This window comes from Schistocerca americana, chromosome 6 (assembly GCF_021461395.2).
Source record: "Schistocerca americana isolate TAMUIC-IGC-003095 chromosome 6, iqSchAmer2.1, whole genome shotgun sequence".
Classification (NCBI taxonomy): Eukaryota; Metazoa; Arthropoda; class Insecta; order Orthoptera; family Acrididae; genus Schistocerca; species Schistocerca americana.
Genome location: NC_060124.1, coordinates 254,913,908 through 254,937,396, shown reverse-complemented (window position 1 = coordinate 254,937,396; position 23,489 = coordinate 254,913,908). Strand labels below are relative to the sequence as shown.

Below are 23,489 nucleotides of genomic sequence, written 5' to 3'. Positions count from 1 at the left end.
ATTACTTTCCTCTCCAATTCTGTACAGAACCTCCTCATTCCTTACCTTATCGGTCCACCTAATTTTCAACATTCATCTATAGCACCACATCTCAAATGCGTCAATTTTCTTCTGTTTGGTTTCTGCTCAGTGTTAAGTTTCTGCTGTTCTCATTTCTGGTACTTCTCATTACTTTTATCTTCCTTCGATTTACTCTCAATTCATATTCTGTGCTTATTAGACTGTTCATTCCATTCAGCAGATCATGTAATTCTTCTTCACTTTCAGTCAGCATAGCAGTGTCATCAGTGAATTGTATCATTGATATTCTTCCATCTTGAATTTTAATTGCACTCTTTAGCCTTTCTTTTATTTCTATCATTGCTTCTTCAATGTACAGATTGAACAATATGGATGTAAGACCACATCCCTGTCTTACACCCTTTTTAATCAGATCACTTCATTCTTGGTCATCCATGCATATTATTCCCTATTTGTTCTTGTACATATTGTATATTATCCATCTCTCCCTATAGCTTACCCCTATTTTTGTAAGAATTTCAAACATCTTGCACCATTTGACATTGTCAAATGCTTTTTTGCAGGTCAACAAATCCCATGAATGTGTCTTGATTTTTCTTTAGTCTTGCTTCCATTATCAGCTGCAATGTTATAATAGCCTCTCTGGTGCCTTTACTTTTCATAAAGCCAAATTGATCATCGTCTACCACATCCCCGATTTTCTTTTCCATTCTACTGTACATTATTCTTGTCCGCAACTTGGATGCATGAGCTGTTAAGCTGATTTTGCGATAATTCTCATACTTCTTAGCTCTTGCAGTCTTCAGAGTTGTGTAGATGATATTTTTTTCGAAAGTCAGATGGTATGTCACTAGACTCATACATGCTGCATACCAATGTGAATAGTCATTTTGTTGCCACTTCTCCCAATGATTTTAGAAATTCTGATTGAATGTTATCTATCCCTTCTGCTTTATTTGATCTTCAGTCCTCCAAAGCTGTCAAATTCTGAGTCTAATACTGGATCCCCTGTCTCTTCTAAATCAATTCCTATTTCTTCTTCTATCACATCAGACAAATCTTCCTCGTCATAGAGGCCTTTCCACCTACCCACTCTCTCTTCTGCATTTAACACTGGAATTACCATTGCACTCTTAACATTACCACCCATGCTTTTAATTTTGCTGAAGGTCATTTCGATTTTCCTATATGCTGAATCAGTTCTTCCAACAGTCATTTATTTTTTGATGTTTTCACGTTTTTAATGCAGCCATTTCATCTTAGCTTCCCTGACCTTACCCCCCTGTGGGTTCGGGGGTAAGAATGGGCCCGCGGTATTCCTGCCTGTCGTAAGAGGCAACTAAAAGGAGTCTCAAACTTTTCGGGCTTCTGTGATGGTCCCCTGTTGGGTTTGACCTCCATCTCTCAAAATTTTCCGAAGAGCGAGCCGATTGGGGAAGGGCGCCTTACTTGGTGCATTGTGTCCATCTTGCGATCAGACCTTTCGCCAGCTTATTCGCTGTTGAATTGCAGTCCTGCCTGCTCTCCATCTCTTGGGCATAACTACATTCCTGCATGCAGATTACACCTTGCACAGTGCAGTGCCTCTTTCTGCACTGACGGCGACCATGGACCACATGTTACCTAACATCCAGCACGGTAGCCAGTCCGTTGTGGTGGGGCCGCCATGTACCCTGTTGGTTGTAGCCCCCTGACAACACAGGGATCGCTCTACTGATGCCTGCACTGTTAACTCCCCACGTATGCCAAGGAGTAGATGCCTATCCTCCTGGGGTATCAGGACTCCCGGCAATGGCCATCCTGCCAGGTGGCCTTTGCTGTGGCTGGGTGGCGCCCGTGGGGAGGGCTCTTGGTTGGAGTAGGTGGCATCAGGGCGGATGACCCGCAATGAAGCGTGGTACATCGTCTCTCACTGGTGGCCAGCCGCCAGCAGTCTCGGGCTCAATTTAACGCTCAGAAGTACGATCCGAAAACGTTCCCCTCCCTGGCCTCACCGTGGGAGGAACGTAAATCTCAGGATGGCAGTAGCAGTTATTCGCCCCGATTCTTAGTTTGTACGAGAGCTGATGGGGAGTCTTTTCTCTCCACAAAGCCTCAGTTCTTCGTTGAGCATTTAGAGGACAAGTTTGGGGAGGTGGAGGGCTTGTCCAAAATGCACTCTGAATCGGTCCTGATACAAATGGCATCCTCTGCCCAGTCACGACGGTTACTTGCTTGTGACAAGTTGGGGGATGTTGCTGTTACGATCACACCGCATAAGAGTTTAAATATGGTCCAGGGAGTTATTTACCATAAGGACCTTCTTTTGCAGTCTGATGACGAGCTGCGCGCCAACTTAGAGCGAAGAGGTGTACATTTCGTCCGGCGCGTTCATCGGGATCCGAAGGAAAATCAGATAGCTACCGGTGCCTTCATCTTGGCCTTCGAGGGTGATACGTTACTGGAAAAGGTCAAGGTGATGGTCTACCGATGTGCCGTCAGGCCCTATATTCCTCCCCCAATGCGGTGCTTCAAGTGCTGGAAGTTCGGCCATATGTCTTCCCGTTGCACTTCCAGCCTCACATGTTGAGATTGCGGACGCCCATCTTATCCCAATACTCCATGTGCCCCGCCTCCCATCTGTCTTAACTGTGGGGAGCACCATTCACCTTGCTCGCCAGACTGCAGAATCTTCCAGAAAGAACGCAAAATCATGGAATATAAGACCCTGGACCGACTGACTTATACTGAGGCCAAAAGGAAATATGACCGATTACATCCTGTGAGAATGACATCTTCCTACACCGCTGCTACAACACCTGTGCTCGCCCCATCAGTTTCACGACTTCCGGCCGGATCGCTGAGTGGTACAACTCCTCCTGCCCCCTTGCCAGTGGGGGGCTCTACCCACCGGGTTGCTCCTGCACCACCTACCTCAGGAGCAACACCACCCCCCATCAGGGACGTCCGTCCCTGCTTCTAAGCCGGAGAAGTGCCCCACTTCTTAGGCTTCTCACGCTCGCAAGGGGTCCCTTGGGTCCCTCCCTTCCCAGGTTTCCACCAGTGGGAAGGCTGACGACCGACAGTGGCGTAAGTGCGCACAATCAGCTGGTCGAAGGGCTTCACAATCCTCCTCAGTCCCGGAGACTGAATCGGTGAAGCCCTCCTAGCCAGTTAAACCCAAGGAGCAGCGTGAGAAATCCAAGAAGAAGAGCTCTAAGCCCAAGGAACTTGTGGTGGCAGCCGCCCCACCGCAACCTTCCAGCTCTGCGTCTGAGGACGAGGTGGAGATTCTGGCGTCCGCTGAGGATCTCGATCTCGCCGGTCCTTCAGACGCCATGGATACCACTAGCACAGGTGCTCAATCGGAGGCAGCAGGTGACCCAGCGGCGTAATCTGCCTTCCCAGTCCCGTCACGCCTTTCTCAGCCATGGACAATACCATCCTCCAGTGGAACTGCAGCGGTTTCTTCCACCATCTAGCTGAGCTCCGCCAACTTATCAGCCTTCATCCTTTCTTCTGCATTGCTCTTCAGGAAACTTGGTTTCCAGCAATCTGAACCCCCGCCCTCCATGGCTATCAGGGTTATTATAAGAACCGAGCAGCATATGAAAGGGTGTCTGGTGGCGTCTGCATCTATGTCCTTAACTCTCTTCATAGCGAGTCTGTCCCTCTACAAACAGCTTTAGAGGCTGTCGCTGTTAGGGTGTGGACGCCACAGGCTATTACCGTCTGCAGTCTTTACCTTCCACCAGATGGTGATGTCGCGCAGCATGAGCTGGCTGCGCTGCTAGCCCAATTGCTGTCACCTTTCTTGTTACTGGGCGACTTCAACACCCGTAACCCTCTGTGGGGTGGGTTAGTGGCAACAGGTTGAGGAGCCACCATTGAGCATTTATTGGCACAGCTCGATCTTTCACTTCTAAATGATGGTTCCTTCACACACTTCAGCGTGGTGCATGGCACATACTCCGCCATCGACCTTTCGATCTGTAGCCCTCGCCTCTTACCGTCTGTCCAATGGAGTGTGCATGACGACTTGTGTGGCAATGACCACTTTCCGATCTTTCTGTCACTGCCACCACGTCACTCTTCTGAGTGCCCCAGCAGATGGGCTATGAATAAGGCTGACTGGGACTTGTTTTCCTCCACTGCCACTATTGAGCCTCTCTCTAGTGATGACATTGATGCGGTGGTTCAATCGGTCACCACCGGCATCGTTACTGCCGCAGAATCTGCCATTCCCCGTTCTTCTGGGTCCCCTCGGCGGAGGGCTGTGCCTCGATGGTCGCCTGAGATCGCTGAAGCGATTAAAGATCGTCGGCGGGCACTCCAGCGTCACAAGTGACATCCCTCCATAGACCACCTTATCGCCTTCAAACGGCTGTGTGCGCGGGCCCGCCTCCTTATCCGCCAAGGCAAGCAGGAGTGCTGGGAGCGGTATGTGTCCACCATTGGCCTCCATGTCACTCCATTGCAGGTCTGGGCCAAGATTCGACGCATCTACAGCTATCGGACCCCTGTCAGCGTCCCTGCGCTCTCACTGAATGGAGCAGTTTGTACTGACTCCGACGTCATTGCAATCCGCTTGGCAGAGCATTTTGCTCTGAGTTGCGCTTCTGCGAATTACCACCAGGCCTTCCGCTCCATCAAAGAATGGATGGAACGTCGGAGCCTTTCTTTTCGCACCCACACTTCTGAATCCTGCAATGCTCCATTCAGTGAGTGGGAATTTCACAGTGCCCTTGCCGCTTGCCCTGATACCTCTCTCGGGCCAGATCACATCCACTGTCAGATGCTGAAACACCTTTCAGTGGACTGCAAGCGACGCCTCCTCGACCTTTACAACCGTCTCTGGGTCGAGGGTGAGTTTCCGTCGCAATGGCAGGAAAGCATTGTCATCCCCATTTTGAAACCGGGCAAGAGCCCTTTGGAGGTGGACAGCTACTGCCCCATTATCCTCACCAACGTTCTTTGCAAGCTTCTCGAACGGATGGTGAGCCGGCACTTGAATTGGGTACTGGAGTCTCGGGGCCTTCTGGTTCCGTCTCAGGGTGGGTTCCGTAAAGGCCGCTCCGCCGCCGACAATCTGGTGAGCCTGGAGTCGGCCATCCGTACTGCCTTTGCCCGCCGTCAGCACCTAGTTGCTGTCTTTTTCGACATGCGGAAGGCGTACGATACGACATGGCGTCATCACATCCTTTCTACGCTTCATGGATGGGGTCTTCGGGGCCCTCTGCCGATCTTTATCCACAATTTCCTGTCGTCTCGTACCTTCTGCGTGCCAGTCGCAGCCTCATATAGTTCCTCCCACATCCAGGAGAACGGCGTGCAACAGGGTTCTGTTTTAAGTGTCTGCCTGTTTTTAATAGCCATTAACAGGCTCGCTGCAGCCGTGGGAAATTCTGTCTCCGCTTCCCTGTATGCTGACGACTTCTGCCTTTACTACAGTTCTACTGGCATTACAGCTGTTGAACATCAGCTACAGGGCGCTATCCGCAAGGCACAGTCTTGGGCTGTAGCTCATGGGTTCTAGTTTTCAGCAGCGAAGACCCGTGTTATGCATTTCTGCCAGCGACGTACTGTCCACCCGGAGCAGCAGCTTTCTCTTGACGGCGAACTTCTTTCAGTGGTGGAATCACACAGGTCAATGCTCTGCGATGCTTGAGCCACACCCGCTGGGGCGCCGACCGATCTACCCTGTTATGGCTCTACCAGGCGTTAATCCAGTCTCATCTGGATTATGGGAGCCTGGCTTATGGCTCAGCATCCCCATCTGCGTTGCGGGTGCTGGACCCAATCCTCCATAGCAGGATACGCCTTGCCACAGGTGCTTTCTGCACCAGCCCTGTGGACAGCATACTAGTGGAGGCAGGTGTCCCTCCACTGCGGTTACGACGCCGACAATTACTGGCTGCTTATGCTGCCCATGTTTTTAGCTTGCCCGGGCATCCAAATTACCGTGTCCTGTTCCCGCAGTCAGTCGTCCATCTGCCAGACCGTCGGCCCCAGTCGGGTTGTCCGATCGCCGTATGCGTCAAGGAGCTTCTCTCCGTGCTTGGGTTTTTCCCTGTTCCACCTCCTTTCCGGGCACCTCTGTGTACACCCCCGTGGTGTGTGCCTTGCCCTTGCCTTCGGCTCGACTTGGCACAGGGCCCGAAGGACTCAGTCCCTCCAGAGGCCTTCCACCGCCACTTTTATTCCATCCTGGCCACGTATCAGGGCTCTGGCATTGTTTACACTGACGGCTCGATGGTTGCTGGTCGAGTCGGTTATGCGCTAACTCTAGGGGACCATTCCGAACAACGCTCCTTGCCGGCTGGCTGCAGCATTTACACTGCTGAGCTGGTCGCCATCTTTCGAGCCCTAGAGTGTGTCCGCTCCTGCTCAGGTGAGTCCTTCGTTATCTGTAGCGATTCCCTGAGCGGTTTACGAGCTCTCAACCAGTGTTTTCCTCGTTCTCATCTGGTGATGGCTATCCATGAGTCCCTACATACTCTTGCACGTCGCGGCCGCTCTGTGGTCTTTGTGTGGACCCGCGGTCATATCGGTATCCTGGGCAATGAACATGTTGATTGCCTGGTCAAACAGGCCACCAGTGAACCCACCCTGGACATTGGCCTCCCGGAGAGTGATTTGAGGGCAGTCTTCCGCCGCAAAGTTATCTCGCTTTGGGACGTTGAATGGCGCGGTCTGACCACCCCTAACAAACTCCGTGCCATCAAGGAGACGACGACTGTGTGGCACTCCTCCTTGCGAGTCTCTCGCAAGGAGTCTGTCGTCCTCTGCCGACTGCGTATTGGGCACACGCGGATGACCCACGGCCACTTATTGCGCCGTGAGGTCCCTCCTCTCTGTCGCTGTGGCTCGGCATTGACAGTGGTCCACATTTTGTTGGACTGTCCATTTTTATCTGTGCTCAGGCAGACGTTTGCGCTGCCTGACACGCTCTCTGCACTTTTACTAGATGACTCTGCCATGGTGGACTTAGTTTTGCGTTTTATTCGGGCAGGGGGTTTTTATCGTTTAATCTGAGTGTTTATGTTTTTTAGTGTAGATTCTGGCTTTTAGCCTCTGATTTTAAACTGAGTTTTTAATGTGTTCTTGGTGGTTGGCTTTTCCTCTTTTTTTTCTCTATGGTCAGCCAACCACCGTCACTTTCTGTGTGTTTTAATTTGTTTTGTCTGATCTCTGTCAGAGTCTTTCTTGTCCCGAGTCGTCTGACGTCTTTCCTGCTGTTCGTTTTTATTCTCTTTGGGCGGTTTTAATTTTTTGGAAAAAGGGACCGATGACCATCGCAGTCTGGTCCCTTTAATCCCACAAACCAACCTTCCCTGACCTTCCTATTTCTTTCACTTCTCAGCAACTTATATTTCTGTATTCCTGAATTTCCCTACACATTTTTGTACTTCTTTCTTTCATTGATCAACTGGAGTATTTCTTCTGTTGCCCATGGTTTCTTTGCAGTTATCTTCTTTGTACCTATGATTTCCTTTCCAACTTCTAGGGTTGCCCTTTTTATAGATGTCCATTCCTCTTCAACTGTACTGCTTACTGGGGTATTCCTTATTCCTGTATCCATAGCCTTAGAGAATTTCAAGCATATCTTGTCATTCCTGAGTACTTCTGTATCCCACTTCTTTGCGTATTGATTCCTCCTGACTAATCTCTTAAACTTCAGCCTGCTCTTCATCACTACTACATTGTGATCTGAGTCTATATCTGCTCCTGGGTTTGCCTTACAACCCAGTATCTGCTTACGGAATCTCTGTCTGATCATGATGTAATCTAACTGAAATCTTCTCATATCACCCAGCCTTTTCCAAGTCTACCCCCTCCTCTTGTGATTCTTGAAGAGAGTATTCACTCTTACTAACTGAAATTTATTACAGAACTCAATTAGTCTTTCTCCTCTCTCATTCCTTGTCCCTAGCCCATATTCTCCTGTAACCTTTACTTCTACTCCTTCCCCTACAACTGCGTTCCAGTCTTCCATGACTATTACATTTTCCTCTCCCTTTACATACTGCATAACCCTTTCAATATCTTCATATACTTTCCCTATCTCTTCTGCTCAGCTTGCGACATCGGCATGTATACTCGAACTGTCATTGTCAGTGTTCGTTTGCTGCCGATTCTGATACGAACAAACCTATCACTGAGCTGTTCACAGTAACACACTCTCTGGCCTACCTTCCTATTCATTATGAATCCTGCTCTTGTTATACCATTTTCTGCTGCAGTTGATATTACCATGTACCCATCTGACCAGAAATCCCTGTCTTCTTTCCATTTCACTTCACTCATCCCCACAATATCTAGATTGGGCCTTTGCATTTCCCTTTTCAGAATTTCTAGCTTCCCTACCAAATTCCACACCCCAGGTCATAGAATGTTACCCTTTCATTGGCCATTCAATCTTTTTCTCATGATCACCTACCCCTTGGCAGTCCCTTCCAGAGATCTGAATGAGGGACTATTCTGGAATCTTTTGCCAAAGGAGTGATCATCATTTTCAATTACAGGCCATATGTCACGTGGATACAAGTTATGTGTCTTTAATGAAGTGGTTTCCGTTGCCTTCTGCATCCTTATGCCATTGATCATTGCTAATTCTTCTGCCTTTAGGGGCAATTTCCCACCCCAAGGACAAGAGAGTGCCCTGAACCTCTGTCCACTACTCCATCCTCTTTGACATCAGCATTGGCAGAATAAGGGTGACTTCTTATGCAGGAAGTCTTTGGCCGCCAGTGCCAAGTTTAAGTGGTGGCAGGTTTTGAACCTGGGACCAGTGACATTTTGATTACTAGCCAAAGACACAACTCCTAGACCACAGGTTTATTTTAGTAAATACCCAGTATATCCATGTACTGCCTCAAAACACTTTAATGGTGATGAGCTTGCAAATAATATGTTCCATTATTGTATCAATATCAGGACACACATAGGAAGTTTTTTTGCAAAATGTTAAAATACAGAGCTATTACATTTTAAATAAAACATACAAGTGAAGAATTGTAAGTAATATGTTACAGATTGGGTTAGGAAGTTATTTTGATTAACCAATAACACTGTGTTATTTAATTGACTTTTATGCAAGGTACTGTTTTTCTGAGTGGACTTTTATGTGTGCACTGCCCTTCCCTTGTTCTAGCACAGCCTACCAAAATATTGCTAGAAACTCGAATTTTATATTTGGAATATTGTAGTAACTAAAATATATTCCTAGAATAAGTATCAATTTTTTGAAGCAAGAACTTTAAGAAATCAACAATGGAGTTTTAGTTATACCACAAAATTTTGAATAGTAATACTTCCTGCAGTGCAAAATTCTTAAAATGTATAGACGTTCTTTACATAGTATAGAAATAGAGTTTATAAATGAGGTGAATCAATCGTGAAACAAACTATTATAAGTGTGGTCAGATTTCTGTGTGCACATGGTTTCCACAAGGCCTAATTTTGAATATTTCCGCAAAGAAAATGTTTTTACTCAAAATGCGTACCCTGCTCAAGTCACAAAGGGTGTGTGGGAAGGGCAATTGTAGGTAAGACTTCACACAAGCTCAAATCTCTCTGATTTGCCTTCATGGTCTTTTCATAAGATTTATGTATATACAGTGAAGTAATATATTGGTTGGCTCATCTAGGAACATATGATTCCAGAATTTTAACTGTAAGCCACTCTGTGGTGCATAACACTTCTCTTGTAGTCTCTCCTACCAGAGTTGGACAAGCATTCCATGACATTTTTGCACTTACTGAATGAACCTACGATGAAATGCACTGTTACTCTTTGAGTTTTCTCGATATCATCTGTCAGCCTTATCTGTTAAAAGTCGCAGACTGGTGAGCAGTATCAAATTATTGGTCAAACAAGGATTTTGTATGCTACTTCTTTTGTGGATGAATTACACTTCACATGTACATCTTCATGGCTACTCTCCAATTCACACTTAAATGCCTATTTTCTAACATTTCACTTCTGAATAGTGAAGGAAAAATGAACACTTGAATCTCTCCATGGAAGTTCTGATTTCAATTATTTTATTGTGATGATTATTGCTGCTTATGTCAGTGTGTGTGTCAACAAAATACACTACTGGCCACTAAAATGGCTGCACCACGAAGATGACATGCTACAGACGCAAAATTTAACCAACAGGAAGAAGATGCTGTGATATGCAAATGATTAGCTTTTCAGAGCATTCACATAAGGTTGGCGTCGGTGGCGACACCTGCAATGTGCTAACATGAGGAAAGTTTCCAGCCGATTTCTCATACACAAACAGCACTTGACCGATGTTTCCTGGTGAAATGTTGTTATGATGCCTCGTGCAAGGAGAAGAAATGCGTACCAATATGTTTCCAACTTTGATAAAGGTCGGATTGTAGCCCATCATGATTGCTGTTTATCGTATCGTGACATTGCTGCTCGCGTTGGTCAAGATCCAATGACTGTTAGCAGAATATGGAACCGGTGGGTTCAGAAGGGTAATCGGAACACTGTGCTGGATTCCAACGGCCTCGTATCACTAGCAGTCGAGATGACAGGCATCTTATCCGCATGGCTGTAATGGATCGTGCAGCCACGTCTCGATCCCTGAGTCAACAGATGGGGACATTTGCAAGACAACAACCATCTGCACGATCAGTTTGATGATGTTTGCAGCAGCATGGACTATCAGCTCGGAGACCATGGCTGCGGTTACCCTTGACACTGCATCACAGACAGGAGCGCCTGCAATGGTGTACTCAACGACGAACTTGGGTGCACGAATGGCAAAACGTCATTTTTTCAGATGAATCCAGGATCTGTTTACAGCATCATGATGGTCGCATCCATGTTTGGTGACATCACAGTAAACGCACATTGGAAACGTGTATTCGTCAGCACCGTACTGGCGTATCACCCGGCGTGATGATATGGGGTGCCATTGGTTACACGTCCCGTTCACCTCTTGTTCGCATTGACGGCACTTTGAACAGTGGACGTTACATTTCAGATGTGTTATGACCCATGGTTCTACCCTTCATTCGATCCCTGTAAAACCCTACATTTCAGCAGGATAATGCGCGACCGCATGTTGCAGGTCCTGTACGGGCCTTTCTGGATACAGAAAATGTTCGACTGCTACCCTGGCCAGCACATTCTCCAGATCTCTCATCAATTGAAAACGTCTGGGCAATGGTGGCCTAGCAACTGGCTCGTCACAATACACCAGTCAGTACTCTTGATGAACTGTGGTATCGTGTTGAAGCCGCATGGGCAGCTGTACCTGTACACGCCATCCAAGCTCTGTTTGACTCAATGCCCAGGCGTATCAAGGCCGTTATTATGGCCAGAGGTGGTTGTTCTGGGTACTTATTTCTCAGGATCTATGCACCCAAATTTCGTGAAAATGTAATCACATGTCAGTTCTAGTATAATATATTTGTCCAATGAATACCCGTTTATCATCTGCATTTCTTCTTGGTGTGGCAATTTTAATGACCAGTAGTGTAGTTTCACTTTCAGAGGAGAAAGATGGTGACTGAAACTTCATGAAAAAGTCACTTCATAAGAAGTACAATGAAAAACACCTTTGTTTTAGTGACTGCCACTGCAACTCATGTATCACATCCAAGGTGCTCTTTCCCCCTGTTTCATAGTAATACAAATTGACCTCCCCTTCTCTGAACTTTTTCAGTGTCCTGCATCAGTCCTCTCTGGTGAAGATGTCATACAATACAACAGTACCGTAGCAGAGGATGGACAAGCATAGTGTATGCAGTACCGTTAGTCGATTTGTCTTCTATGTGTTCTGCCAATAAAACACAGCCTTTGGTTTGCCTTCCCCACACCCATTTTCAACTGATCATTTCGGTTTAAGTTGTTTGTATTTGCGATCCCTTGATAGCCTTTAAATTTGTGTGGTTTATCATGTAACAAAAATTTAAAGGATTCCTTTTAGTGCTCATGTGGATGGCCTCACACTATTCATTATGTAGGGTCAATTGTCACTTTTTGCATACCATTATCTTGTGTAGATCATCTTGCAATTTGTTTTGATCTCCCTATGACTTTACTAGATGGTAACCGACAGCATCATCCTCAGACAATCTAAAAGGACTGCTCAGATTACCTCCTAAATCATTTATATAGATTAGGAACAACACAAGGCCTATAACACTTACCAGGTGTAGAAGTATGAAAGCAGTATTTCCGTATAGATGGTGCTAGCTGTCAGTGTAGGTCCCATGAGACTGCATCTGCAGTGCCACCGGCTTCCTTTAATGGCTGACGACGAATGTCAACACACAGTAACCCAAGTTCCATTCATTGGTATCTGTTCCAAACCCATAAACATGTCAACTTTTGTGGCTATGAACTACGATTTGTGGACAGCATTGGTTTTCTGTTATCATTCAAAGAAAAATGCTCCAGAATCACATCAAATGCTTGTCGAAGCTTTCAGTGAACATGCTCTTGGGAAAACACACTGTTTCGAGTGGCTCAAAAAATTCAAAAGTGGTAATTTTGATGTGAGGAACGACGAGTGCAGTAAACCATCAAATAAGCTCAAAGACAATGAATTGCAGGTCTTGTTGGATGAATATTATACTCAAACTCAACAGAAACTTGTGGAACAGTTGAATGTGACATATAAAGCTGTTTCTCTTTGGTTGAAAGCTATGGGAAAGGTGCAGAAATTAGAAAATGGGTTCCGCATGAACTTGATGAAAGAAGCAAGCAAATTGAAAGACCACTTGTGAAACGCTGCTCATCAGATACAGAAGAAAGTTGTTTCTCCATAAAATAGTGACAGGTGATGAAAAATTGATGTATTTTGAGAATCCTAAGCATTGTAAATCACAGGTGAATCAAGGCAAACCATCAACGTCCACTGTAAGACCAAATCGCTTTGGAAAGAAGATAATGCTCCATGTTTGGTGGCATCAGAAGGGAGTCATCTATTATGAGCTGCTAAAACTTGGTGAAACATTGACACTGATCGCTACCAACAGCAAATGATTGATTTAAATCAAAAATTATGCAAAAAATGACCATAATGTGGAAAAAGGCAACACAAAGCCATATTGTCCATGATAACACCTCATCAGCCCAGCAAAATGGGTCAGGCAAACAATCGAGGTGTTCAGTTGGGAAATACTAGGGCATGTGGTTTTTCTCCAGTCTTGGATCCATCTGATTATCACATATTTGCATCACTGGGACACAGTGTCACTGAACAATGCTTCAATTCATATGAAAATGTATGAAAATGGCTGCCTCAAAAGAAGGACTGTTTTTCTGGCGTGGTATTCATAGCCTGCCGGAGAGGTGGGAGAAATGTGTAAATAGCAATGGAAATTATTGTGAATAAAATGTTGTGTATCAGTTCCAAACAACATATGTGTCATTATTGCAATCAAATCCCGATTTCATACTTCTACATCTGGTACCTGGGGAATTCCAGATATCACTTCTCTTTTATTGTATGACTCTCCATCAGTTACTTTCTGATGAAAATCATGAATCCAGTTGTGGAACTGAGACAGCACTCCATAGGCAAGCAGTCTGACTAGAAGCCACTTGTGAGGAATGCTATTGAAATCTAGAAATATACACTCCTGGAAATGGAAAAAAGAACACATTGACACCGGTGTGTCAGACCCACCATACTTGCTCCGGACACTGCGAGAGGGCTGTACAAGCAATGATCACACGCACGGCACAGCGGACACACCAGGAACCGCGGTGTTGGCCGTCGAATGGCGCTAGCTGCGCAGCATTTGTGCACCGCCGCCGTCGGTGTCAGCCAGTTTCCCGTGGTATACGGAGCTCCATCGCAGTCTTTAACACTGGTAGCATGCCGCGACAGCGTGGACGTGAACCGTATGTGCAGTTGACGGACTTTGAGCGAGGGCGTATAGTGGGCATGCGGGAGGCCGGGTGGACGTACCGCCGAATTGCTCAACACGTGGGGCGTGAGGTCTCCACAGTACATCGATGTTGTCGCCAGTGGTTGGCGGAAGGTGCACGTGCCCGTCGACCTGGGACCGGACCGCAGCGACGCACGGATGCACGCCAAGACCATAGGATCCTACGCAGTGCCGTAGGGGACCACACCGCCACTTCCCAGCAAATTAGGGACACTGTTGCTCCTGGGGTATCGGCAAGGACCATTCGCAACCATCTCCATGAAGCTGGGCGACGGTCCCGCACACCGTTAGGCCGTCTTCCGCTCACGCCCCAACATCGTGCAGCGCGCCTCCAGTGGTATCGCGACAGGCGTGAATGGAGGGACGAATGGAGACGTGTCGTCTTCAGCGATGAGAGTCGCTTCTGCCTTGGTGTCAATGATGGTCGTATGCGTGTTTGGCGCCGTGCAGGTGAGCGCCACAATCAGGACTGCATACAACCGAGGCACACAGGGCCAACACCCGGCATCATGGTGTGGGGAGCGATCTCCTACACTGGCCGTACACCACTGGTGATCGTCGAGGGGACACTGAATAGTGCACGGTACATCCAAACCGTCATCGAACCCATCGTTCTACCATTCCTAGACCGGCAAGGGAACTTGCTGTTCCAACAGGACAATGCACGTCCGCATGTATCCCGTGCCACCCAACGTGCTCTAGAAGGTGTAAGTCAACTACCCTGGCCAGCAAGATCTCCGGATCTGTCCCCCATTGAGCATGTTTGGGACTGGATGAAGCGTCGTCTCACGCGGTCTGCACGTCCAGCACGAACGCTGGTCCAACTGAGGCGCCAGGTGGAAATGGCATGGCAAGCCGTTCCACAGGACTACATCCAGCATCTCTATGATCGTCTCCATGGGAGAATAGCAGCCTGCATTGCTGCGAAAGGTGGATATACACTGTACTAGTGCCGACATTGTGCATGCTCTGTTGCCTGTGTCTATGTGCCTGTGGTTCTGTCAGTGTGATCATGTGATGTATCTGACCCCAGGAATGTGTCAATAAAGTTTCCCCTTCCTGGGACAATGAATTCACGGTGTTCTTATTTCAATTTCCAGGAGTGTAGAATCAATTTGAGATCCCTTGTCAATAAATTAATTATGTAATGAGAATAAAGAACTAGATGTGTTGTACAAGAACAGTATTTTCTGAATCCATGCTGACTGTGTGATAGCAGATCATTTTCTTTTAGGTAACTGATCATGTTTGAACACAGTATACATTCCAAAATCCTCCTGCAAATTGATGCCAGTGATATGGGTCTGTAGTTCAGTGGATTATTCCCATTTCCTTTCTTGAGTGTTGATGTGACCCATGCAACTTCCCTGTCTTTAGGTACAGATCTTTTGTTGAGCAAGCAGTTGTGTGTTATTTCTGAGTATGGAGCTATAAGATTAGCATACATTGAAAGGAGTCTAATTAATATATAAGCTGAACCAGAATATTTGCCTTAATTAAGTGATAGGAGTTGCTTTGCTGCACCAAGGATATTTCCTTCTATGTAACATATGTGGTCAACTGCCCTAGATTCAAATTCAGAAATATTTATTTTCTCTTCTTTGATGAAGGTATTTTGGAAAACCATATTTTGTAGCTCTGCTTTAGTGGTGCTGTCCTACTGTGCAATGAAGTTGTTGACTGAGTCTTGTGACTGGTGTACTTTATATATGGCCGGAATCTCTTTTGATTTCGAGACAGAGTTTCATTTTGGAAACGACTGCTAAATTTCAAGCTCCGGTAAAACTTTGCCAATATTGGGGATTTTGCATTCTTCTACATTTGGCACACTTTTTTGTTGCTTCTACAACAGTGTTTTGACCTGTTATGCATATCATGGAGTTTCAGTTCCATCTGCTATTAATTTATGTGGTATAAATCTTTCAATTGCTGTCAATGCTATTTCCCTGAATTCAAGCTACGTCTGGTCAATGCTTACATAGTTTGTAAGGATTGGAGACCATCTCTCAGGGAAGTGTCAAGCAAATTTTTTTCTGCTTTTCTAAATAGATGTATTTTGTGCTTATATTTTGTGGATTTGGATGTTGGGGTATTCAGTCTCACTGCAACAGTCTTATGTCCACTAATCCTTTTATCCATCATGATGCTCCCTGTTTTCTCAGAATTATTTTTTGCTAAGAGGTCAAGTATACTTTCACAACTACTTATGCTTTGAGTGAGCTCCTGAACTAATTACTCAAACAGAATTTCAGAGGAAGGATTTAGTACAATTTCAGATGATGGTTTGTACCTGGCACTGGTTTTGAACATGTAATTTTGCCAATATATCAAGGGTAGATTGAAGTCACACCAACTACAACTATATGAATGGGGTACCTATTTGGTATGATACTCAAATTTCTTTGAACTTTTTGGCAACTGTATTATCTGAACTGAGGAGTCTGTAAAAGGAATAAATTATTAATTTATTGTGATTGTCAAGTATAACCCCTACCGTTACTACCTCACAGGAACTATCTTCTTCAATGCTGCTACAAGATAAACTACTTCTAACAGCAAGAAACACACCACCACCAACTGTATTTAACCTGTCCTTTCAGAACTCCTGCAGATCTTTTGTAAAAGTTCCAGCAGAACTTATCTCTGGCTTTAACCAGCTTTCAGGACCTGTAATGATTTAAGCTTGTAATCTTACCCTCCCACACATCGCCATTAAATTTCTCTTAGTCTCTACATTATTTGCAAAAGCTTTGAGAGGTATAAGATATACAAAAGAAAAACTTTTTACTTATCTTCATTTTCTTTTGTTGTTGGCTCCAAGTCTTGCATCTAGGGGTACAGTCTTGCAGCTGAAATTTTGATTTAATGTTGTGGGTTCCTAATGACCAAATAACTGATGAAGATTTGCCTCTATGTTTCTTGAATTTTATTCTTTGTCACATTATTAAATACCATGCTGTTTTTTACAATTTCCACTTAATATTCCAAATTACATTGTTAGTGTCGATCATATAAAAACATCTGTCTCCATCAGAAGCACGCATTCCCGCTACTGCCTACATTCTGTGGTACTCACAATATTCCCAAGAGTTTACAAAGCAAAAGAGTTTACAAACTTTCTTGACAAAAGAGGAATCTTTGCTAAAATATATCATTATTTTATAAATGAATCCAGAAATAAATTTAATAATTGGCATTAGATTGAGCAGTTAATAATACAAATTTTAAATATGCCTGAAATTTTGTAATTTCAAATGTTTCTAGAAGAACAGTAGTTTTAACTGCATATGCAAAGTACTAACAAATTATTTCTTTTTACACATTGCAGTCTGAAATATAATACATCATATCCAAAATTGTATGAAATTCTTTCAGTGAAACTGCCAAGAATGTTCACCTGCACCAGATTTGAAATTAATCCTGGTATGAGCTACTTCTATATAAAAAAAGATAATGCTAGAAAAGGTGTCCCATTACAAGCTTCAGTGCTCTCTATTAGCACTTGCAGCGCTAGTTCTTTCCCAATACTGCTTTGGCAGTTTGCAGCTAGAATAACTAAGTTGGGTATACCCTCATCCTGTGTTTGTTTTTCATCCTTTGACATCGAAGCCCTTCTTGTTATTTCTCAAGATTCTCTAACTGCCCAGTCCACTCCACACAGCCCGCACTATCTGTGATCTGTCTCCTGTGGGTAATGGACTGCTGAAATATTAAGCGGAATCTGATACCCCACTACCCTATGGCCCAAGTCAAGGAATCTGGAGCCTGCACAGTCGCAGAACCATCTGAGTCTCTAATTCAGACCCTCAACTTGGCTCTGTACCAAAGATCCACAATCAGTCCTGTTGACAGTGCTACAGATGGTGAGCTCTGCCTTCATCTTGCAACCAAAACCGACAGTCTTTATCATTTCAGATAGCGACCAGAAACCAGAGACATTCTCTTACAGTACAATACAATACACATCATTAGCACCAACATGAGCCACTACCTGCAATTGGCTATCCTCTGTGCTCTTCATGGCATCCAGAAAGAGCCACTCCACATCTGGAATGATTTTCCATGGTATGAACAAAAAATACACACATCCTCCTTCCCCTCTTTGGCAGCCATATCCCTAAGGGGTGGCATTATGCACCTAACGTTGGAGCTCCCAACTACTAGTAATCCTGCCCTATAAGAATGCCTGGATCTTTCTGGGGATTCTCTCAGTTAATCTGTCTGGTGTCTACCTTAACTACAATTAGTTTTATGTGAATGTGCCATTTTAAATCACTCTATACACATACTCCCAAGTACTTGGATTCGACTACTTCCAGTGACTATTCGTCAATTGTGTTATCATATAACAACAGGCCTTTCCACCTATTTGCACAGAACATGATACATTTTTATGTTAAGTATCAACTGCCAACCCCCGCACCAAGGGTCAATTCTCTGCAGGTCTTCCTACATTTTGCCTCACTTTTCTAATGTTGTAGCTTCTTTATATACAATGGCATCAACTTGCAAACAGCCTCACGGAACTTCTGATGTCAATATTATCTGCTATCTCATTTATGTATATTGTGAACTGTTATGGCACTATAATTATTTCCTGGGATATGCCCAAAGTTACTTTTACATCTGAAGATTTCTCTGTGTTTAAAGTGACATACTGCATCCTATTTGTTAGGCACTCTTCAACCCTACCACAAAACTAGTCTGATGTTCTGTAAGCACATATATTGTTCATTAGACAACATCGTTCAGAAATAAAAAAACCAGGCAGCAACTCGGGCACTGGTAATTACCATGTTCAAGATCTCATGAACAAACTAAGTGACATGACTTTCATTCAGTCATTGTTCATGAGATTCATACTGACTCTTACAGAGGAGATTTTCAGTCTTCAAAAAGGTCATAATACACAGACATAGACGGTGTGTCAAAGTCTTATAACAAACTAACATCAGCAATATAGGCCTATAGCTTTGTATGTCTGTTCTATGGCCCTTCTTGAAAATGGGAATGGTCTGTACATTTTTCTTAACTACTTGGAACTCTTTGCTGCTGCAGTGATCTGCATTAGATGGCTGTTAGATGGCTGTTTGAACAGATCCAAATTTCTTTCACTTGCTCTATGTAGAGTCATATTGGTATACTATCAGGCCCATTGCCTGTCCCCTGTTAAGTGATTTCAGTTGATTTCTATATTTTTTCAATAGTAATACTAATAATAATAATTATATAATAATAAAGTGATAATAATAATAATCCTTTCTTTCAAACAAGTATTATTTGCTAAATTTTCCTATATTGTGCTCTACAGGCTGTCTTAAATTGAGAGCAAAAATGTATTATTTAATGTTATGATGTTTGATTATATGTATTTTTTACATGCTACATTTATCTGAAAATGTGGGACATCATCCAGCTCAAATATTTTCACTGCCTTTTTAATGTGTAATATGAAAAATGTGCTCACTTTCTTTTCAACCACTCCCTCTCAGTCACATTTTCTGTGAACATGAACTTCAGAGCTCCATCAACCTGTAAATTTTCTGTACTAAGTTTTCAAGATTCACTTGCACTTGTATTAAATTTTTCTAGACAATTGAAAGCTGAAAGTGTAATATTGTATTAAAAATAATTATTCCCTAGATATAATCTTTTATCTTTTCCACAGATACACCTTGCAATTCAATGTGTATGATCATCAACATGGTCAAGTTGACATATTGGCGAATGTCTCAGTTATTGTGAAAGATATTTCCTATAATGTAATTGCCAATTCTGGTTCAATCAGAATATTAGATTTGTCAGATGAAAACTTCATCAGGAAAATCTTCAACAAGGTATGTACAGTCTAACAGGAACAGGTGAATTTTTGTATAATCAAACCTTGTGAAATTTAAAAACTTCTTTCTAGAAAACTAAACTTCTTTTTACTAAAAGTACAGAAAAGCATGGCAGCGTGTATTTTCTCTTATGCCTCCAAATTTTTCTAGATCTTTGGCATTAAGAGGCATGGAGAGGAATGGCAAAAACAAAAAAATCTAAAAAGTGTTTATTATTGTCTGTTACATTACCTAATAAATGTTAGGCCATCTGCTTGCTACAACTGACAAGTCAGGCTGTGGTAAAAATAATGGAAAGAGGGAAAGGTAACCCACAACATTGCAGCTGGCTGGAGATGAGGGATTACATCAACTGTAATGGGTGAGAGGAGCAAGGAAGGGTGGAGGGAAAGAAGGGTGGTGGCAGGGAGATAAGGAGGCAGAGTCAACAGGGGAATGGGACAGGAGTGTGGTAGCAGGGAGCTTGCTCTGACAACAGAGGCATGGAGAGTTGGGTGTGGCACATGATGAAATGGAAGATTTGGTTAGGTGTGAGGGAGGGGAAGAGAGGGATAGAACAGAGGAGTGGGAGACTACAAGGCAAACACTGCAGATGTATATTAATAAAGTGAAGTAGGAGGCATGAGGATTGGGATGGAGACTTGTGGGACAGGTACTGGCAGAGATTGAAGCCAGGATGACTACAGGACTACCTAAAATGCCAGCAGGAGTAGATGAGGTGCCTGTTTATATCATAAAAATCACAGCTGTACGAATCACAAGGCCCTTGGCATACATAGCCAACTTATCATTTAGTGAAGGAGTGTTTTCAGAAAGGATGAAAATGTCAAAAGTGAAGCCATTACTCAAAAACAGTGACAAGCATAAGGTAGGAAACTATTGGCCAATATCTCTCCTTCTGGCATTTTCCAAATAATAGAAAAATTAATGAAACACAGAATCAACAAGTATCTAAATGACCATAAGTTACTAAATAGAAATCAGCATGGCTTCTAGGCAGGTAAAAACACAGAAGCAGCACTAATGTTCTACACTGAACAAATAATCAAAAATCCAGAAAAAGACAATTGTGTAGTAGAAATAAATTTAGATCTCTCCAAAGCATTTAACACTGTCAATCATGGCATTCTTTTAGAAAAACTGGAAGCATTATGTATTCATGGGACAGGGGGAAAGTGGTTTGAATCATACCTACAAAACAGAACACAGATTGTTGGACTGATGTCAGAGTACTCCAACCAAAAATTAAATTTAATATCAGAAGCAAAAAAAAGTGTAAGCTGGAGTGTCATAAGGCAGTATTCTAGGTGCCTTATTGTTCCTTCTCTACATAAATGACATTCACACCACAGATGGAGCAGTGAAGGCCACAATATTCCCCGATGATACTAGTGTGATACGAGGATCGTTTCAAAAGTTCTCGGAATCACCACAAGAGGTCAGCAGTAGTGCAACAAGTTCTTCACGTAATATTTATTGGACTGTTGCCTGTAAACATGTGCCACGTCAGTGCTCTTGGAAGAGAGCTGTGGCAGTGATGTGGCTCTGTTGTTGTTCCCGTGTAGTGATTTGCGAAGATGGAAAAAATCGAGATTCGAGCAGTGATTAAGTATATTGTAAATAAATGTATGAAAGCAAAGGACATTCATCCTGATTTCCAGAATACTTTGGGGAACTTTGCTCCTTCATAATGAACTATTGACAAGTGCACAAATGAATTTAAATTTGGTCAGGAGAGCTTAGATGATGATCTGCGCAGTGGTCCACCAAAATGTTTCACAATTCCAGAAATCATTGCAAAAGTGCACAAAATGGTCATGGTGTACTGCCAATTGAAAGTGTGTGAAATTGCTCACACTTGCCAGATGTCATCTGAAAGAATATATCACATTTTAACTGAAGAATTAGAAATGAAAAAATTATCTGCAAGATGGGTGCCATAACCCTTGACGAGCGCCCCCACACATGTGCCATCGCCGTGGCAAAATTACATGAACCAAGTTATGAATTGTTGCCACACTCATCTTGTTGACCAACAACATACTGCCAGCCAACATCAGAAAGTTATAAGATGAAACTAGATTTAAAGTAGGATTTAAAGAATTTCTACTTAAATTATGTTTTTACTCAGTAAATGACTATTTAGGCAAATAAATAATTCTGATAATGAAACTTACTGGCAAATTAAAACTGTGTACCAGACCGAGACTCGAACTCGGGACCTTTGCTTTTCACAGGCAAGTGCTCTACCAACTGAGCTACCCAAGCACGACTCACGCCCCGTCCTCACAGCTTTACTTCTGCCAGTACCTCGTCTCCTAACTTCCAAACTTTACAGAAGCTCTCCTGCTAACCTTGCAGAACTAGCACTCCTGAAAGAAACGATACTGTGGAGACATGGCTTAGCCACACCCTGGGGGATGTTTCCAGAATGAGATTTTCACTCTGCAGCGGAATGTGCGCTGATATCAAACTTCCTGGCGGATTAAAACTGTGTGCCGGACCGAGACCCGAACTCGGGACCATTGCCTTTCACAGGCAAGTGCTCTACCAACTGAGCTACCCAACCATGACACACGCCCCGTCATTACAGCTTTACTTTACCAGTACCTCGTCTCCTACCTTCCAAAGTTTACAGAAGCTCTACTGCTAACCTTGCAGAACTAGCATTCCTGAAAGAAAGGATATTGTAGAGACATGGCTTAGCTACAGCCTGGGGGATGTTTCCAGAATGAGATTTTCACTCTGCAGCAGAGTGTGCGCTGATATGAAACTTCCTGGCAGATTAAAACTGTGTGCCGGACCAAGACTCGAACTCGGGACCTTTGCCTTTCGTGGGCAAGTGCTCTACCAACTGTGCTACCCAAGCACGACTCACTCCCCGTCGTCACAGCTTTACTTCTGCCAGTACCTTGTCTCCTACCTACCAAACTTTACAGAAGCTCTCCTGCTAACCTTGCAGAACTAGCACTCCTGAAAGAAGGGATATTGTGGAGACATGGCTTAGCCACAGCCTGGGGGATGTTTCCAGAATGAGATTTTCACTCTGCAGCGGAGTGTGCGCTGATATGAAACTTCCTGGCAGATTAAAACTGTGTGCCAGACCAAGACTCGAACTCGGGACCTTTGCCTTTCGTGGGCAAGTGCTCTACCAACTGAGCTACCCAAGCACAACTCACGCCCCATCCTCACAGCTTTACTTCTGCCAGTACCTCGTCTCCTACATTCCAAACTTTACAGAAGCTCTCCTGCTAACCTTCAGAACTAGCACTCCTGAAAGAAAGAATTTTGCGGAGACATGGCTTAGCCACAGCCTGGGGGATGTTTCCAGAATGAGATTTTCACTCTGCATTGGAGTGTGCGCTGATATGAAACTTCCTGGCAGATTAAAACTGTGTGCCCGACCGAGATGGGGTGTGAGTCGTGCTTGGGTAGCTCAGTTGGTAGAGCACTTGCCCGCAAAATGCAAAGGTCCCGAGTTCGAGTCTCGGCCCGGCACACAGTTTTAATCTGCCAGGAAGTTTCATATCAGTGCACACTCCGCTGCAGAGTGGAAATCTCATTCTGGAATTCTGATAATGTTTATATTAAGGCAATAGTGGAAACACTGTCTTTCATCCCCTAAAGTTTCTGTTAATTTTGTATATCTGATGGACAGCTGTTGCGTGTATAAAATATTTACTGAATTATTGTGGTGAATATAAGGGCTTCCTGTTTAGGGAA

At 44.2% G+C, this 23,489-nt stretch overlaps 1 protein-coding gene and 1 non-coding gene across 2 annotated transcripts in view; one reads left to right on the top strand and one right to left on the bottom strand.

Annotated features, from left to right (window-relative positions):
• The window catches only part of LOC124620079 (neural-cadherin-like), a 198,997-nt gene that overhangs the window by 152,208 nt on the left and 23,300 nt on the right, over nt 1-23,489 (top strand). Inside the window, exon 13 of the mRNA XM_047146746.1 lies at nt 19,595-19,763. Within this exon, the coding sequence (XP_047002702.1) occupies nt 19,595-19,763 (169 nt within the window). The remainder of the gene's footprint in view (nt 1-19,594; nt 19,764-23,489) is intronic.
• On the bottom strand, nt 21,961-22,035 carry Trnah-gug. Its single transcript has one exon. It is a non-coding gene; the product is annotated as a tRNA-His (tRNA).